This window comes from Xenia sp. Carnegie-2017, unplaced genomic scaffold (assembly GCF_021976095.1).
Source record: "Xenia sp. Carnegie-2017 unplaced genomic scaffold, XeniaSp_v1 HiC_scaffold_23, whole genome shotgun sequence".
In the NCBI taxonomy this organism is placed as follows: Eukaryota; Metazoa; Cnidaria; class Anthozoa; order Malacalcyonacea; family Xeniidae; genus Xenia; species Xenia sp. Carnegie-2017.
In genome coordinates, this window is record NW_025813486.1 from 1,689,725 (window position 1) to 1,708,607 (window position 18,883).

At 34.4% G+C, this 18,883-nt stretch overlaps 2 protein-coding genes across 2 annotated transcripts; one reads left to right on the forward strand and one right to left on the reverse strand.

Moving 5' to 3' along the window:
* Positions 1-1,356: 1,356 nt before the first annotated feature.
* LOC124448709 lies at positions 1,357-2,699 on the reverse strand. The gene has a single exon (XM_046999649.1). The coding sequence runs from the start codon at positions 2,626-2,628 to the stop codon at positions 1,372-1,374; it is 1,257 nt and encodes a 418-aa protein (XP_046855605.1). The 5' UTR covers positions 2,629-2,699; the 3' UTR covers positions 1,357-1,371.
* Positions 2,434-18,322, forward strand: LOC124447997 (centrosomal protein of 112 kDa-like). Its single transcript, XM_046999006.1, has 29 exons — positions 2,434-2,972; positions 3,056-3,276; positions 3,663-3,729; positions 4,362-4,479; positions 5,553-5,612; positions 5,708-5,762; positions 6,338-6,401; positions 6,472-6,661; positions 7,335-7,383; positions 7,504-7,562; positions 7,641-7,727; positions 8,324-8,423; positions 8,512-8,630; positions 10,231-10,470; positions 11,803-11,861; positions 11,936-12,065; positions 12,143-12,295; positions 12,986-13,065; positions 13,149-13,284; positions 13,362-13,469; positions 14,136-14,237; positions 14,698-14,820; positions 15,711-15,809; positions 15,915-16,004; positions 16,099-16,175; positions 17,025-17,121; positions 17,687-17,776; positions 17,923-17,988; positions 18,060-18,322. The coding sequence occupies exons 2-29, from the start codon at positions 3,147-3,149 to the stop codon at positions 18,204-18,206; spliced, it is 2,895 nt and encodes a 964-aa protein (XP_046854962.1). The 5' UTR covers positions 2,434-2,972; positions 3,056-3,146; the 3' UTR covers positions 18,207-18,322.
* The last annotated feature ends 561 nt before the right edge of the window (positions 18,323-18,883 follow it).

The window sequence follows — 18,883 nt, forward strand, 5'->3', positions numbered from 1 at the left end:
GTCTCCTGATGGTGTGATTGTTTTACTACCATTGCTATGGCAAATGGTGTGATTGTTTTACTACCATTGCTATGGCAGATGGTGTGATTGTTTTACTACCATTGCTATGGCAAATGGTGTGATTGTTTTACTACCATTGCTATGGCAAATGGTGTGATTGTTTTACTACCATTGCTATGGCAGATGGTGTGATTGTTTTACTACCATTGCTATGGCAGATGGTGTGATTGTTTTACTACCATTGCTATGGCAGATGGTGTGATTGTTTTACTACCATTGCTATGGCAAATGGTGTGATTGTTTTACTACCATTGCTATGGCAGATGGTGTGATTGTTTTACTACCATTGCCAGGGTAGGACCACTTTTAGCATATGAACTAGGAGGTGGGGGTTTGTCTCCTTACCCTTATGACAAATTTGTCCAACCTTCCTCTCTCCCACTCAGTGTATGATTCTCATGGTCTCTGAGGATAAATAATATATTCTAGAAGATTTTTGACTTTGTCTGCATAATGAGTTATAATGCATGCTTAATTTATACTTATTTATATAGAACCTTACATACATCTATGATAAATATATAGAGATGTCAATACTCAACAGGCCACAAAACAAGAGACACTGTGCACAACAGCAATATTTTGGAATATTCTTGTCTTTGTGCAAATGAAAAGAAAAGAAAGTAGTTGCCCAACAAGAAAATAAGGGAAGTAAGTTCATGAGTATTGCGGTAAAACGTTAAATGTAGCAAACTTGAACATGCTAAGATGTAGTTCTATCATTCTTGCCTTTTGAGGCCCTTGACCCCAGGATCATTTAGACAGGGCAGTGGTAGTGTCATACCCTTGGTGCAGATGCCCCCAACCAAATTGGCTGAAGGACTGCCCTTGTGAAAAGATGAAATCCAGGAGGGGTGATGACTAATATACTATCTATAATTGTGTATTGTAGGATTCTACATTTAAAAATATTTCCAAGGGAGCTTCCCATCAAACTGACCTAGAAAGGCTTCTGTGTTTGGTGTTCAACATAATGCTCTTCCAAAACTCCAGGTCAGGCTTTACTACTAGGCTTCAGCATTTACTAAAGATATTTGAAGAGAACTGCAGTTGGTGTTGATGTCAAGTTGGGTTTCGACAACCTTGTCAGTAGTCATCTTCAGGGCCTTCCTAGCAATAGATTCTTGACTCTAAAGATGACTACGGCTAAGATCATGGAAAATGCAAGTCAACATCAACATCTATGTCTACAAATATTTAAAGATTTGTGATGTTGCGTGTGACATCTATAAATGACATATGGCTATTTATGTGAATTTATATTTGACATAAAGCAATTTGAGCAATAGGATTGCATTTAGCAAAGAATAATCATTTACTTCTTATTTCTTTATATTTGCTATTTTCAATGGTGAACAAAACAGCTTCTTCTAATTCTTCCATCATCACATTTAATATTTGAAGATGTTTGTTACGTAATTCAGCAATACTTAATTCAATCTTTGCAATATTTTTATTCACAGATTCAATTGCTTTTTGAACACTGCTCTTTACGGATGCCTTTTCACAAGGAACTTTTTTCATTTCAGGAAATATCCTCAATTTCTCGTTACATTTTAAGAAGCTCAAATCATCAGAGAAATCTCGAAGTGTTCTATTAAAAGTACTTTTGGGATAAAAAGTTTCTATCTCTGAATTTGTGAAACCATTTTGAATTTCATCCTGCAATCCATTAATATCAAACATTTTTGTCTTCAAAGCATTACGACATGACCTACATTGATTTTTGACATTCCATTCAGGACCAACTTGATCGTAGTCAGAATATTTTGAGTTGTAAACACTTTGAAGCCATTTCCAAAACACATCTTGGGTCTCGACAAACTTGACAAGATTTTCAACATACGAATTAAAATTCTGACATTCGTTCAACAGTTTATCACATTCTTTGGGATGTCGTAGAAGATAAGCTTCCATCGTAGAAAGATGACCTTTAGTTTCATGTCCAACCATTGTGAATGAATGAACTCTAACAATGTTTGATGCCAACTTGTTTTCAGCAGCAAAGAGACCCTTGAATTTAAAAGAAAGATTGCCAGTAAGCCAAGATAATTGCTTGATCTTATCAATTGTATCTTCATTATTTTCTTCAACTTTATTATCTGTTAGGTCATAATTTGGTCTTTGTTGCTTGGGTGCTAATAGTTCCTGGTCGACAGGCATACACTCTTCAAACATGTTGTGATAACCGTCTAATAGTTTGTTTAAAACATTTGCTTTAGAAAAGAGCCATCCAAATGCCAGCAGTATTTCTTGACTGCCACAGGAAGAATCTTCGGGTAAGTCATAAAATGATTTCAAGTAATATCCTTGCTTATAAAGCTCCTGTTTTGTCCATTGTATGTTATGCGTTGTGTTAGCAGTGGAAAACTCATTTTGAGCGCAAAAAGTGTTGTATTTTATAAACCAAACAGTTTCGCGAAGAAGGCACCACATGGCTTCTACAGCCTCAACTTTATTGAATTTTGCAAGTCTAAAAACTTCAGGTTTGATCCAACGGCCGTTGTTATACATAATGATCCTACACAAACAGTTTATTGTCTCTTTGATTTGCTGTTTACTGGACATTCTACTTGAAATATCGATAGAATAATACTGTCATTCATTGCTCGTTATTCAAGTATCAGCCATATTTCTTCCTCCCCCTATAACTTTATGTACTCCCCCCCTGTATGCTATCCTTCCCAAATTTTAATGGCGGGAGTTTCAAGTGAAAAAATGTATTTTCTTCTTGCTTCAAATAATATTGATTTAGACTCCTGGAATGCGTCGTGATGTGTAAAATGTATTTAGCAAAACAATATGATTTGATGATGATCTAAAGCATACTCAAGAAATTTATGAGAAAGACGCCGAGGACAGTAGAAAGGATGAATCTGGTGTGGATGATTGTTTAGAAAAACGCTTTCACGGTATTTGTAATATATAAGTGATGTTTGCTTATTTTAATACCAGTGGGTGTCTCTTTATGGAACGTTACTTTGCTCTCCTGCAGTCCGTAAAGAAAGAAAGATGAAGAGATTTTGTTTTGTTTACAAATGAATTCTAAACATTGTTGACTCAACAAAGTAAATAAAATCACCGCGATGTCCGGGAGAGAAGTTGGGATTTCCAAATCCAGCCGAAAGTTATCTTCAGCAGACCAGCTGGATGATGCTTTTCACAATATGGTTTCAAACATGAAACCATTTGTCCTAAAGTTAGACAGGAAATCAGGTTATTTTTTTTAGCTTCTGTTTCCAATGACATATCCTGATTATTGATAATCTTCTGTTTGTTAAAGACTTCATCAACTTCATTGTTTTCATACTCCTTTGGGTGGTTCTTTTATCTTTGTTTGCAATGACTTGTTGACAAGTTAATGAAGACATTGATTGATTTAATCTTGTAGTTTTTAGGATTCTTATGAATATATGACTTGTATGCAGTTTATATATTTTTGTATAATATTATAGCATAATGCCTTGGTTGTATGTGCCTGTATGTTTCTCTTCTTTAGAAGGTTATTGATAATTTTGATGGTGATATTTTATGATGAGATTATTTCACTATATTTCTACAGTAGTTAAATGTACGTACATCTCCTTAAAACATCTCTTTAGAACGTGAGCGAATGGCTTTATGGATAAAGAAGCTTTGTGAAAATCCTGGCAGCTCTTTAAACTCAAGGTATGTCATAGTTTCTTCATCTGCCATAGATAAAGTATGGCATTTCCCAACATTGAATTCAAAAATTAAAAAATTACCTGTGAAGATTTTTCATTAATAACTATTGAAAACAAATGTGGCAAATGGCAGTTAGTCGTTGCAAGTCCTTAATGGTGTTGTTTGAATTACAGAATACATTTTATGAAAAAAATTCCTACGAAACACAAAAATATTTAAAGCAAGTGGTGTTATGTAAAATTTCCAAGTACTGCCATGCACGTCATTGCCTTTTTACGGCTTTCACACAGCCCAGAATAAACAAAAGTTTTGAAGAATTTACTCCTATGTGAAGAGTGAACTCTTATGTACCTCTAGGCCTTACGCTGTCCCAAATACCACCAAACACAACATGGTCCGTCCACCCAACCAGCTCAGTTCTATATGGGGGGGAGGGGAGGGTAGTATTGTATGTAGCATGGTGGGTAAACTGATTTGGATGTCCTAGAGTTCATGTTGACTCCAACATTATTATATTTATTTGGTTACTTCAACATGTTTGGTTTGTGAATAAAGGATTCTTTTGTAGTTTAAAAATATAAATGAATGAGTAAACATAAAGTTATTTTAAATGTTCATGATCATTTTTGCTCTAGAGAAAACAGGAATATGTATGCTGAAGTTCTGTTAAGTATGTTAAAACGAAACATAATTGATGAACCATTTTGTCTACGACCTGAATCAGGACCTCTCCCAACATTACCAAAATCCATGGTATGTAAAATACAACATTAGACATCTATTTATTGGCTCTTTAAATTGAATTGTATATTTTCCTCTATCCTCTGGTAATCTCTTATATTCTCCTATATTCTCCTATATCCTCCTATATCCTCCTATATTCTCCTATATTTTCCTATATTCTCCTATATTTTTCTATATCTTCCACTATCCTCCTATATTCTCCATTATCCTCCTATATTCTCCCATATTTGTATTTCTTTGTCTAGTGCTGTGCAAACTCCGTCGGTTTCAACTCTGAATTGGATCAAAAATACTCCAGCTCAGGAGAAAATCCTGCTTTCGGTTAAAACTTTCAGATTTACGTAGCTTTGGTAAAAAGTCTCCACGAGAAAAGTTTTCATAAAACGACCTATAAGGAAAAAAGATTTTAACTAATTGAAAAGCTCTAACTAAACTCTTTCTTCAAAAAGATACGGCTCGCAATAGAAAAAATCTGACCTGATTTGAAAAATCTTTCACTTTTGTCCTGTTGGCCAATTGAAGTTTCAAACCCACCATGCTATCTTAGATTTTTGCAATCTATGAAATTTGACGAGCTTTTTGTCTTTGGCATACTGATATTTCGAAAAAGCGCTTTGTCTCGGAATCGTATGAAAGTGTTACTCTCACATATCTACGTATAAAGTTAATGCAATATGGAGACATGCTGTTTGCCATATATAAAATACTATATTTTTATGAAAGTTGTTTTCGTATCGACATTACTCTGATAATTTTGCTCTGTTTTTTGTCGGCGTTAGGATATTTTGTTAGAAGTTTACTAAAATGGGCAAACCAAAGCTTTTCTTTCGATTTTCTTTGCATTTTCTTGTACCCAGTCTCTTGTATTCTCTTCTTTTCTCCGCTAATTTCCTATATTATCCTTTCTTTGATTCTTCTACACTCTGCTGTACTTTTCTTTACAATCTTTGGTTTCCATTGTAATCTTTTCGTCTTCCCTGCGGACGTGTATTTCTGGTATAGCCATGTTTTCTCCTGTAATCTCTTGTCTTTTCTTCTAAATATTCTTTATGATCCAGAAATTTTTTTATTTTACCCTACAGTCCGTTTACATGGACGAATCATCAAGGTTATCATCATCATCATCATGGTATGAAAATGAGGTAAGTTGATAAAAAAATTGACTTACTTAAACAAACCCAGTTCCTCAGCATTTCTTGTAATGATAGTTCTCAAGTTTTCGTATTTGATATTCTAGAATGAAAATAGTATTACACCTAGCTGGATAAAGAGGGAATTAAATGTATCATCAGGTACACTTTAAAAACTTAATATACCAGAATGAGGACAGTGTTACACCTAGTAGGATATGCGAGGAGCTTAATGTATCATCAGGGACACTTTGAAGCACGGTCTCAATAAATTTTACTCTTGAATAATAAAAAGTTGACTGTGTTTTGAAGCTAGTGCGGTTTGGAAATGAGGAGTTGATGGATTTGTTTTGATGTATTGTTTTCATATCAAGATTGAATGCTCTCACTTGCTGTGCCATTTTTGAGATCTAGCGCTCGTATTTAAAAAAAAATTCTGCATTCAATAATTCGGGCTTCAAAATCTTATCATAATTATTCGAAGACGGTAATTTATCTGAATGATTGCTCAGTTGGAATATTTTAGCAAATATCTTGCAATTGCTAAAGAAACGACTTTGCCATTCATTAGAGAAAGCGGGATTTTTATGTCGCACTCCGCGCGGGCGTGAGTTAGCGATAGTTCATTATGACGAATTTTGAAGAACTTGGTGGAAATATAGTATTTTCAGAGAAGGACGATGGATTCTCATCATTCATGTAGATCTCTACGCCATGTTATTATTATTTTAACGCAGGCATGAAGCGAGATGACTCAATTTTGTCGTACGAACCTTCAAAAAGACACTCTTCAACCAAACGGTTTGTGATATTAGAATTGTCTTCGACAACAAGAGTTTGTAAAGGATCATTAATGTTTTTATCTTGACAGAACACTAACGGAGAGCTATCTAAATGATGAAAATAGCATTTCATGTAGCAGGAATTTTACCACTATGGAAGAAGAACTGAGTCCGTCACCTTATAAAACGAAGCTAAACACTCGAGGAACTATGAGATACGAACCGATTTATCTGCGTGAAATTCTCAACGGCGATTTAAGCCAATCAGTGTCAACTCCAGTGAGTATAAACTTCTATCTGTTGATAACTTTAGCTTTTGGAGATGCACGCGCATGCTCCGATTTAATTTTATCACACCGTTCTCATTAAACTTGATATAAAACGGGCGGCTACTTTCTACCAAACTTTATAGCGAGTGTTTCAAGTATTAGCTATGTTTAGTTCCAAGTTCATATTTGACTTTGTCTTCTCGCACTCTGGCCTACAAGTAAAATTTAGCTTCGTGCTGGTATATAAATGTTTAACAAAACCTCTTGATTTCAAAACACAGTCCTGAAAAGTTGACTTGCAAATTGTTTTATTATTTCTAACAGTAATTATTTCTAATTTAGTGAGTGTTCGTAGAAAAACGTCTTGATTTCAAAACACAGTCCTGAAAAGTTGCCTTGCAAATTGTTTTATTATTTCTAACAATAATTATTTCTAATTTAGTAAGTGTTCGTAGAAAAACTCTTGATTTCAAAACACAGTCCTGAAAAGTTGACTTGCAAATTGTTTTATTGTTTCTAACAGTAATTATTTCTAATTTAGTAAGTGTTCGTTGACACTGTAGCCAATTTACTATTTTGAAATCAATGTATGTCTGTTTGTAACTGAATAGCTCTTGTTTTTTGAACAAAGTTAAATTGTATTGCCTTCATTCCTTTTTATATTATTCCTTTTTTGTTGTTAGATGAACTCAAATGATGAAAAGAAGAACAATTACTCCTCTATTTTACGATGTAAATGGTTTAAATATAGTGAAAGAAATTATTCTCAATATTCTGGAACAAAAGTTTTACTTATTTTTTGTTTTTTCTCTGTTCATTTTTCGATTAATAAATCGATTTTTCCTAATCTAGCGAGGTCGATCACCGAGGATGATGATAGTATACTTCAACGAGTAACTATGGATAAACAGGTACTTTCGTAGATATATAATATGTGTTTCGTTAACCATGTTGCCTTGTGTCCTAACGTGATACTTACAATTTTGCAGATGCAGGCAAGGAACAAGTTGATGGAAGCAAGATTTCACGAAGAAAAATTAAGGTTACAACAACAGCATGATTTGTCTGTACAAAAGGTTTGTGGAAAACCATTTTTCTTTGGTGAGGATTTTTCAGGTTGCTGCAGTCCTGAGAAGGACTTTTTTGACATCCTTGGCGTTGGAGTGAAGTTATTGACTCTTGTAAATTGAGTGGTTTAAACCTGGAAGCATCATAAAATGTTTGTATGGATCGCACTTTTCATTTGACTTTGAAGATGTCTACCGCCAAGGATGTCGAAATGTCAGTTAACATTTAAATTTCAGGAGTCGGTTGCACGAAGGTCGAATAGCACTATCCACTGCATAGCGATATTTTCGAACGCTTCAAAAATCGCTTGAATAGCGAAAATCCAGGATTTGAACTGTACAATCAATGAAATAAAATATTGGTTTTAGAATTACAAAATTTCGTTATCGCAAAGAAAGCATAAATACTTTTTTTTCACAAGCTTTGAGAAACTACTATCCAATGGATAACACTATCCAGGCTTCGTGCAACCGGCCCAAGGACTGTTCAAACCTGATCTTCACTAACAATACTCCCGGGTTCAAATCATTCACTTTATTTAACAATTTTCTGGCACTTTGTGTATCATCGTTAGCGCAAAATCATTTTGCGTCGTTTTTTTTAGATATTAGATCGTAAAAATAACGAATTGGAAGAAATGAAGGCGAAGTATCGTAATAAATTGACGGAGACTGAGAGTAGATTGAAGAAACAGGATAGAAAGAGTATGTGCGGAATAATTTTCGGGTTTTTCTTCTTCTTTCATTCTTTCATTTATTGATGTCGTTTGACTTTTATAAAATGTATATTTAGTTGTGACACAAGCACGGGAAATGGAACGATTACGTGAACAACGAGACAAAACTGTTTGCGAATTGAAGAATTGTGAACAAGATCGAGGAATAAATGCAGTAAACGATTCTGAAAAGAAGGTTAGAATTCTTAATTAATGCATTAAATGATTCTGAAATGAAGGTTAGAATTCTTAATTAAAGCATTAAATGATTCTGAAATGAAGGTTAGAATTCTTAATTAAAGCAGTAAACGATTCTGAAAAGAAGGTTAGAATTCTTAATTAATGCATTAAATAATTCTGAAATGAAGGTTAGAATTCTTAATTAAAGCAGTAAATGATACTGAAAAGAAGGTTAGAATTCTTAATTAAAGCAGTAAATGTTATTGAAAAGAAGGTTAGAACTCTTAATTAAAGCATTAAATGATTCTGAAATGAAGGTTAGAATTCTTAATTAAAGCAGTAAATGATTCTGAAATGAAGGTTAGAATTCTTAATTAAAGCAGTAAATGATACTGAAAAGAAGGTTAGAATTCTTAATTAAAGCAGTAAATGATATTGAAAAGAAGGTTAGAACTCTTAATTAAAGCATTAAATGATTCTAAAATGAAGGTTAGAATTCTTAATTAAAGCAGTAAATGATACTGAAAAGAAGATTAGAATTCTTAATTAAAGCAGTAAATGATATTGAAAAGAAGGTTAGAACTCTTAATTAAAGCAGTGAATGATACTGAAAAGGTTAGAATTCTTAATTATTCAGTACAACATTCTGAAAAGAAGGTTAGAATTCTTAATTAAAGCAGTGAATGATACTGAAAAGAAGGTTAGAATTCTTAATTATTCAGTAAAACATTCTGAAAAGAAGGTTAGAATTCTTAATTAAAGCAGTAAATGATACTGAAAAGATCGTTAGAATTCTTAATTAATGCATTAAATGATTCTGAAAAGAAGGTTATAATTCTTAATTAAAGCAGTAAATGATACTGAAAAGAAGATTAGAATTCTTAATTAAAGCAGTAAATGATATTGAAAAGAAGGTTAGAACTCTTAATTAAAGCAGTGAATGATACTGAAAAGAAGGTTAGAATTCTTAATTATTCAGTACAACATTCTGAAAAGTAGGTTAGAATTCTTAATTAAAGCAGTTAATGATACTGAAAAGAAGGTTAGAATTCTTAATTATTCAGTAAAACATTCTGAAAAGAGGGTTAGAATTCTTAATTAAAGCAGTAAATGATACTGAAAAGATCGTTAGAATTCTTAATTAATGCATTAAATAATTCTGAAAAGAAGGTTAGAATTTATAATCTCTGCAGTAAATGATTCTGAAAAGAAGGTTAGAATTATTAGTTTATGCAGTAAATGATATTGAAAAGAAGGTTAGAATGCAACAAATGATTTTAAAAGAATGTGAGAATTCTTTCTTTTCGTGTTTATATAAAAGTTGTTTTTTTGTGTGTTGGGATGTTTTACGATTTGTTTACACTATATCAGATAGATTGCTGTCGGACCAGGTAAACAATTCTAGCTTTTTAATTTGGTGAAAATATTTAATAGTATTAACACGAAAGATTATTGAAAGTCTATCATTCCCATAAAAACGTGTTACTTTTTAAGAGGCATATTGTGCAAACAAATGTCTTAGAGAAGCATAGGAACAATTAAGAACATCAGAGTACTTTAGTGTAAACGTTTGCCTTAGTCAATGGTTGTTGATTTTTTCGTACTTTTTTATTCAGCTTCACGACAAGATATCAGAATTTGAACAAGAGAAGTTTGAAATGCAGAAGGAACATACTCGTGAGATCCAAGATATTTTAGAAGAGACGAATGCAAGAATTGCAAAGATGGAGGATGAAAATAAAAGAGAAATGGAAGGCTTGAATGAAGTTGTGAAGAAATTGGAACAAGAGATAGAAAGACTTAGAATTGAGTGTGAAACATTACGTTCTGGAACGAGAAATATTGAATATGAAAAGGTATTAATAATGACGCATTTTATATATTTGAATGTTAGCTCTGCTGACAGTTTTTGTTTCAACAAGATACCACCATACAATGTTTTTCTGATACCACCATACAATGTTTTTCTGATACCACCATACAATGTATTTCTGATACCACCATACAATGTTTTTCTGATACCACCATACAATGTATTTCTGATACCACCATACAATGTATTTCTGATACCACCATACAATGTATTTCCAATATCACCATACAATGTATTTCTGATACCACCATACAATGTATTTCTGATACCACCATACAATGTATTTCTGATACCACCATACAATGTTTTTCTGATACCACCATACAATGTATTTCTGATACCATACATACAATGTATCACCAATATCTGACCATACAATGTATTTCTGATATCACCATAAATGTATTTCTGATACCACCATACAATGTATTTCTGATACCACCATACAATGTATTTCTGATACTGCACCATACAATGTATTTCTGATACCACCATACAATGTATTTCTGATACCACCATACAATGTATTTCTGATACCACCATACAATGTTTTTCTGATACCACCATACAATGTATTTCTGATACCACCATACAATGTATTTTTCTGATACCACCATACAATGTATTTCTGATACCACCATACAATGTATTTCTGATACCACCATACAATGTATTTCTGATACCACCATACAATGTATTTCTGATACCATAGTATGTTTTCTGATACCACCATACAATGTATTTCTGATACCACCATACAATGTATTTCTGATACCACCATACAATGTATTTCTGATATCACCATACAATGTATTTCTGATACCACCATAGTATGTTTTTCTGATACCACCATACAATGTATTTCTGATACCACCATACAATGTATTTCTGATACCACCATACAATGTATTTCTGATAACACCATACAATGTATTTCTGATACCACCATACAATGTATTTCTGATACCACCATACAATGTATTTCTGATACCACATACAATGTATTTCTGATACCACCATACAATGTTTTTCTGATACATACAATGTATTTCTGATACCACCATACAATGCGCGAACCTGAGTTTAAAATTGTTTTATTATACAATTATAAATACCAAAGCTTTCTTACCTGTAGGCCCTTAGCCAATCACTATCGATATGGCATTAACATTGTACAATACTCTGGGTTTTGATAGATTTTCATCCTATTCTTAATTTGATTTTGTAATTTATGTCTTTCACCCTATAACTATATATTTTAGAGAACATTTTTATCTCATAAGTTTAATTTTTTTGTATGTTTATTTTCATCAAGAGTGAATGTGAAAAACAACTAAAGACTCTTCAGGCGGAATATGACCATTTAAAGGAAAAGTACGATGTTTATTAAAATATGATTTTTAAAAATGATATTTTATATGTATAATCTGTATATCATTTATTTATAGTGTGGCGAGTTCTGAACGTAGGATTGAAAACATGACAAGAGACCACGAAACAAAGATAAAAGAATTGGAAAAGAAAACGAGAGATGAAGTTGACCGTGAAAAAAAGGAGAAAGAAATCGTTCTTACACAGGTCCTGACAATTCTTTCCTTTTCGCTTTTGTTATGAACATTTTTTCCAGTAATTAATTAAAACACGATTCTCACTAGACATCAACAACAATCAACAAACTAAAGACAGACGTGCTCGAGTTAGAACGACAGATAGCAGTTAAAGAACAGGAAAGACACAATGATGTAGAAGAAATCGCCAGAGTACATCTTCATGAAAAAGTTGAAATGCAACATAACTTTGAGAATAAGGTAGAGTTGGTCTGAATTATATAACTTGGATTAGTAATGTAAAGGCACGAGGAGTTCATGGTTTTTTCGTTGGTTGTAGGTCACGGTTTGGTAAAAAACTGATAAGGTTATGGTTGAAATGAATGAATTGAACGCTGGAGTATCGTTACTTGTTTGTAGATATAGATTGTGTAGGTTAGTGCAATCTAATGAAACACTTTTCCTCTTTATATTGACTACATACACTGATCTGTGTACAATACGAGGAGTCGGACATATTCTCCTCGCTTGACGCTGTCGTTGACTATCGCCAACGGTGTCAAACGTCAGCGGATTCTAACACCAACATTCCTTCTCACAACTGCACTAACCCAGGGATCTACATCTACAAACAAGTAAGATTATAAATTTTGATCGTTTGCTACGAGTCAGCCAATATGAAGCAGTTCTCATGTTTGAATGTGAGCGACGAATGGGCCTATTTTATCAAATTTGGCTATTCTTTGTGCACAATACATGATATCTCAAAAGAAATTCAAACTATAACGATGAAATCTTCAGGAAAGACTCGACCCAATCTACTCTAGTAGTTAAAGATATTGTTAATGACTGACAGTTAAAGAGAGTTTTATTTACTGCCATAAAGTAAAGAAGATGTGTGGTATTGCCAATGACTATCAGTTGAAGACAGTCTTCATCCGTTCAAATTAGGAACGTCACCTTGAACAAGTGTTAAATGAAGTACGCGATGAGAATGATAAACGTATCTTTCAACTTGAAGCTTCGTTAAGGTATTAAAGAAAACAGATTTGCATACATGTGTTTTTTTTTATGGATGTTTGTATGTTCAGATGCACTTTTTTGTTTCTCTTAGAGATAAGAACGATGAATTAGAGAGAGCTGTGGCGTCACATCGTGACAAGGACGAGGAAGCTCAAAAGGCCTTGGCAGAATTCAAGATACAAATGGAAGAGACATCACGGAAAATGTTTGAGGACGCAAAACTACAAGTAAGTTTATGCTTGTCACGTGAATTTTCATCTTTGTTAATACGTCATCATCTATGCTGTGATATGAATGGATTCAGATGGATAAAGTGGAACAGGATCTAGAAAGATCACGTTCTTCTCGTGAGAAACAGGCGAAGGAGTATACACGACAAATTGAAAGTGAACGCATGCGCCACGAAAAGTTGGTAAGTTTATTTATTTTAACCGTAATCTTTTGTTAAACACTCTGCATATAAGAAAACTTGGAAATAAAATTAGCAACAAGTGTTTGAACTTTAAACGTAAATGGTTTGAACACGGAGTATCGTTACGCGTTTTAAATGTAGATCGTCCAGGTTAGTATAGTCCTTAGAAGGACTGTTTTTGTTGTTGTTGACTGACGTTTCGACAACCTTACCGGTAGTCATCTTCAGAGTCAAGTCTGACGTTCCATGCAAAACGTATGTAGTCGTTAGGAAGTTGTTTGCTCTGTCGTCCTAATGATAAAATAAAATAAATGGTTTGAACCAAAGAGTATAGTTACATATTGGTGAATGTAGATCGTCCAGGTTAGTAAAGTCCTGAGAAGGACCGATGTTGTTGATGTTGACTGTAGTTTCGACAACCTTAGCGGTAGTCACAAACATGCTGTGTTTGAACTGTTAAACTAGACAAGTAGAAATCTATTTCTCAAATAAAAAAACATTATAATATCTCTTGAAAATATATACTTTCTACTGTTCGTATTGAATTTTACATTACCTGCAGTGTAGCAAAATTGATTTCTACTCTCAGACTTTCCTCTCAAATTTTCTAAAATTTTGACGTAAGATGGAAATGGTGACGTCACATATTTTAATTTACGGTTGAAGGTTTCAGAGTTGAAAATAACTCATGAACAGGAAAAGGCAATAATGATACGGGAACATGAACATGAGAATGAGATGTTGAATAGAGAACATGAACGAGAAAAGGTGACGGTTTATTTATTTACTACACCTTTACCACTCACATCCCTTATATCCTTCTCTACCACTCACATCCCTTTATATCCTTCTTTACCACTCATATCCCTTTATATCCTTCTCTACCACTCATATCCCTTTATATCCTTCTCACCACCACTCCACATCCTTTATATCCTTCTCTACCACTCATCCCTTTATATAGCACCGCTCCATCGCATATCTGGTCTTTACCACTCACATCTCTTTCCATATCCTTTTTACCACTCCACATCCCTTTATCTTCTTTGCCATTCACATCCCTTCTATCCTTCTTTATCCACTCACATCTTCCTTATCCTTCTTCGCAATTTCATCCTTTCATATCGCGTTATATTTTATGGATACTCCATCACTTTGGCAGTTACGTCAAAACCTTCTCGAGAACAATCTAATCCAATGTTTCCTTTTCTTTTCATCTTTGTTTCAGGCTGTAAACAATGAGGAAAACGACGTCTTCTGGGAGATGGAAAGCAAATATCGCAATAAATCAACAATTGATGCAAACTCCATAAATGAACTTCAACAAGTGAATGTATCATTACGAGAGGAGGTAGGGATGTTTATGTATCATTACGAGAGGAGGTAGGGATGTTTATGTATCATTACGAGAGGAGGTAGGGATGTTTATGTATCGTTACGAGAGGAGGTAGGGATGTTTATGTATCGTTACGAGGAGAGAGGTAGGGATGTTTATGTATCGTCACAGGAGGAGGTAGGGATGTTTATGTATCGTCACGGGAGGAGAGTAGGGATGTTTATGTATCGTTACGAGAGGAGGTAGGGATGTTTATGTATCGTTGCGAGAGGAGGTAGGGATGTTTATGTATCGTCACGGGAGGAGGTAGGGATGTTTATGTATCGTTACGAGAGGAGGTAGGGATGTTTATGTATCGTTGCGAGAGGAGGTAGGGATGTTTATGTATCGTTACGAGAGGAGGTAGGGATGTTTATGTATCATTACGGGAGGAGGTAGGGATGTTTATGTATCGTTACGAGAGGAGGTAGGGATGTTTATGTATCGTTACGAGAGGAGGTAGGGATGTTTATGTACCGTTGCGAAGGAGGTAGGATGTTTATGTATCATTACGAGAGGAGGTAGGGATGTTTATGTATCATTACGGGAAGTAGGGATGTTTATGTATCATTACGAGGAGGTTAGGGATGTTTATGTATCATTACGAGAAGAGGTAGGGATGTTTATGTATCATTACGAGAGGAGTTAGGGATGTTTATGTATCATTACGAGAAGAGGTAGGGATGTTTATGTATCATTACGAGAGGAGGTAGGGATGTTTATGTATCATTACGGTAGGAAGTAGGGATGTTTATGTATCGTCACGGGGGATAGTGATGTTTATTAAATTCTTGGTAGTTTTTGAAAGTCGCTTCGATGTTTTCAATTTTACAGAAAAATTTCTGACAAATGTTTTCATGTTATAGTTGATGAAGAAAGAGGGTTTATACAAGCAACAACTGGTTGAATTAGGGATGTTGCGGGATGAAGAAAAACAGACGTTTGAACGGAAACTTGAAACACAGGTTTACAGAATGTTTTTTTATCGTTCTTGCTGTAACATTTTTGTATCATCTCCTTATGTTCCATGCAATGGTCAATTTTTGATGATGGTTGGTTTTAATGTTCAGGCAACTAAGTCTCAGACGGAAATGGAACAAGAAAGATTGGAATGGCAGCGACAACAGAACAGTAAACAAATGGAAGAAATTTTGGATAAGGTTTCTAGATTTTAGGAAATTTGAATTGTGGTGGCATTTAATTAATGTGTCTCAGTTAGGCTTCGTTCTGGATTTGTTCTTTTCCGCATTTTAGACAAACAGTCGATTAAAACAAATGGAAGAAGATTACATTGCAAGATCAAAGAAAATGCAAGAGGTTCATTTACTGTCGTTTTAGCGGTTTTATGTTATTCATTATAGTGTTTTCTACATCATATCTTCTTCGTTGTGTCATCTTATATTTTATATTTGTTATGTCGTTCATATTTTATATTTGTTCGTCTTCATATTTCAGCCATTTATTTCTGTCCATTCTTTGTTCAGATATTTTCATCCATCTTTTCATTTCCTCTGTGTTATCCATTCCATTCCATCCACCTCCTTCCATTCCATTCATCCTTCTTCCTCCTTATTCCATCCATTCCATCCACTACCTCCACTTCATTCCATCCTTCCTGTTCTTCCATCACCTTCTTCCATTCCATTCATCACCTCCTTCACACCTCTCGTTGTTCATCTCACCTCTAACTACACCTCCCTCGTTCATCCACCCTTCCATCCACCTCCATTCCACCCTCCTTCATCCCTTCCTTCCACCTTCCACCCTCCTTCCTTCCTTCCATTCCACCTCCTTCCATTCCTTCTTCCATTCCACCCTTCCACCTTCCATCCTTCCTTCCTTCCATTCCACCTCCTTCCTTCATCCTCCTCCTTCTTTTCATCTCTTCATATCCATTCGTCACCTTCACCTCCACTCCTTGTCATCCACCTTCCATTCATCCACCCCTCTCCTTCCATCCACTACCCCTCCATTCCATCCACTCCTTATTCCTTCCTTCCCCCTCCCTCCTTGTTCATCCTTCCCCTACAGTAGTTTCTTCATTATTCGTCTTATTGTTTTCAAAGTAAAACAAAACTTACCATCATCATGCACTACCACTGTATATCTTATCACAACACCGCCATCCATTGATCTCAATAACCTGGATGTACACACTAAAATGTTATCTTAATGTGTAGTTTGCAAAATTCTCACGAGGAACGCTTCAATATCACAGCACGTAAACACGAAGAAGATAAAGAAATGCTTAAGAATCATCATTCAGTGGTAATAAAGGTAATAAATATTTCCATTCATATGTATATTACACGGATCGCGCTTCACTGATTGAATTTGAAGCCGGAAAGCCGCCATATTGTACAATCCTACTTTAGGAGGGTGACATACAAATTGTATCATTTTCTGCTATGAAAAATTGCGAGAATCGTCTCTTATGGTGCTTTGACGAAACTGCTACATATTAGCTTTAACAAGATTAAGTGTAGGAAGCAGTTGTACTGTAAAGAAAGGGTTTTTTCCAAACTTTTGTAACACCATTTGAGAGTTACTATCGCAAGAGAATGCTTTTTGCTTCACGTTGAAAGATTTTTTAGGGTGTATAAGTACAATGCGCTCCAAAATTCATTGCTATCGTGGTTCTTTACTATCGATTATTCTTTTGAATGGGACTGTTCAATATGGCGGAGCATCTAATTAGAGCTGTCTACTTCCGGCTTCAAATTTTTGCACTCACCATATTGGGAACGCGCAGTCCATGTAAGGTACATATCAATGAATATTTCCCGCATCTCTAAAAATAACCAATTTAATAACCAGTTGAAACACTTTTGTTGTTAAATAGTCACTAGAGAACGATATAGAACGTCTAAAAAATTTGACCAGAGAAACTGAAAAAGAAGCAAGAAAAACGGAGATCGATCTACAAGAAAAGGTATGTATGTAAATTGTTGAGAACCTCAAGGATATGCGTGTACTCTTGAGGATGTATTGTGATAAGGAGTTTGTCATATTGGATATCGTGTATTGTATAGGAGTCAGCCGGTGATAATTTAGCAGTGTTTCCACGTTCCATTTCAGATTTCCAAACTTCAATATGAATATGAAGAGAAAATGAACAATTTGCTTCCTCGACAAATGAAAAACGTAAATGATTGCATTAAAAATTTCTCGCGTTTTTATTGACTTGGTGCTGATTGGAAAAAACTTTTTTTCAGGAACTTGAAGACACTATTCGATCTCTTCGTCAGCAAGTCTCTATTCTTCAATCTCGTGCGGACATCTTGCAAGAAGAACTAGATTCTACTAACACACTTTCATCAACATGGGACTTATCTCATCTAGATAAACCTTTGAAAAACTAGTGATGTCAAGGCTATAGTAATTCTTGTTTGTTTATATACAAGTATGATAATGTTAAGGTATTGTTTGTATTGTACCATAATAAATGTATAGTGAAGGTATGGTATCATAAACTAAATAAGCATCATTATCAACAACAACAAAAACAGTCCTTCTCAGGACTATACCAACCTGGACGATGTACATTTACAAACATATAACGATACCCCAGGGCTCAAACCATTTACTTTAAAGGTGGCTCATGTCGTCTACCACATTTAAACTAAGCAATGACACAACTTTCATAAAATGAACTGACTTGAAAACGTCGCTTATATCTTTCATTATCTCTTATGTCTTACAACTACATAAACATTCATATTAAGAACATTCCAACTCAATGCTTTGGAGTGAGGCACGAAGTATAGTCTTTGATAGTTAGATTCATGCCGAAGACTAAAGTCTTTGCATTTTCACACATTCTCATGCCAAAGACTATAGTGTTTGCATTTTCACACATTTTAATGCCAAAGACTATATTTTTTGTATTTTCACACATTTTCATGCCGAAGACTATACTCATTGCATTTTCACATTGTCATGCCTAAGACTATAATCTTTGCAATTTAACACATTTTCATCCCAAAGACTATAGTCTTTGTATTTTCACACATTTTCTTGCCAAAGACTATCGTCTTTT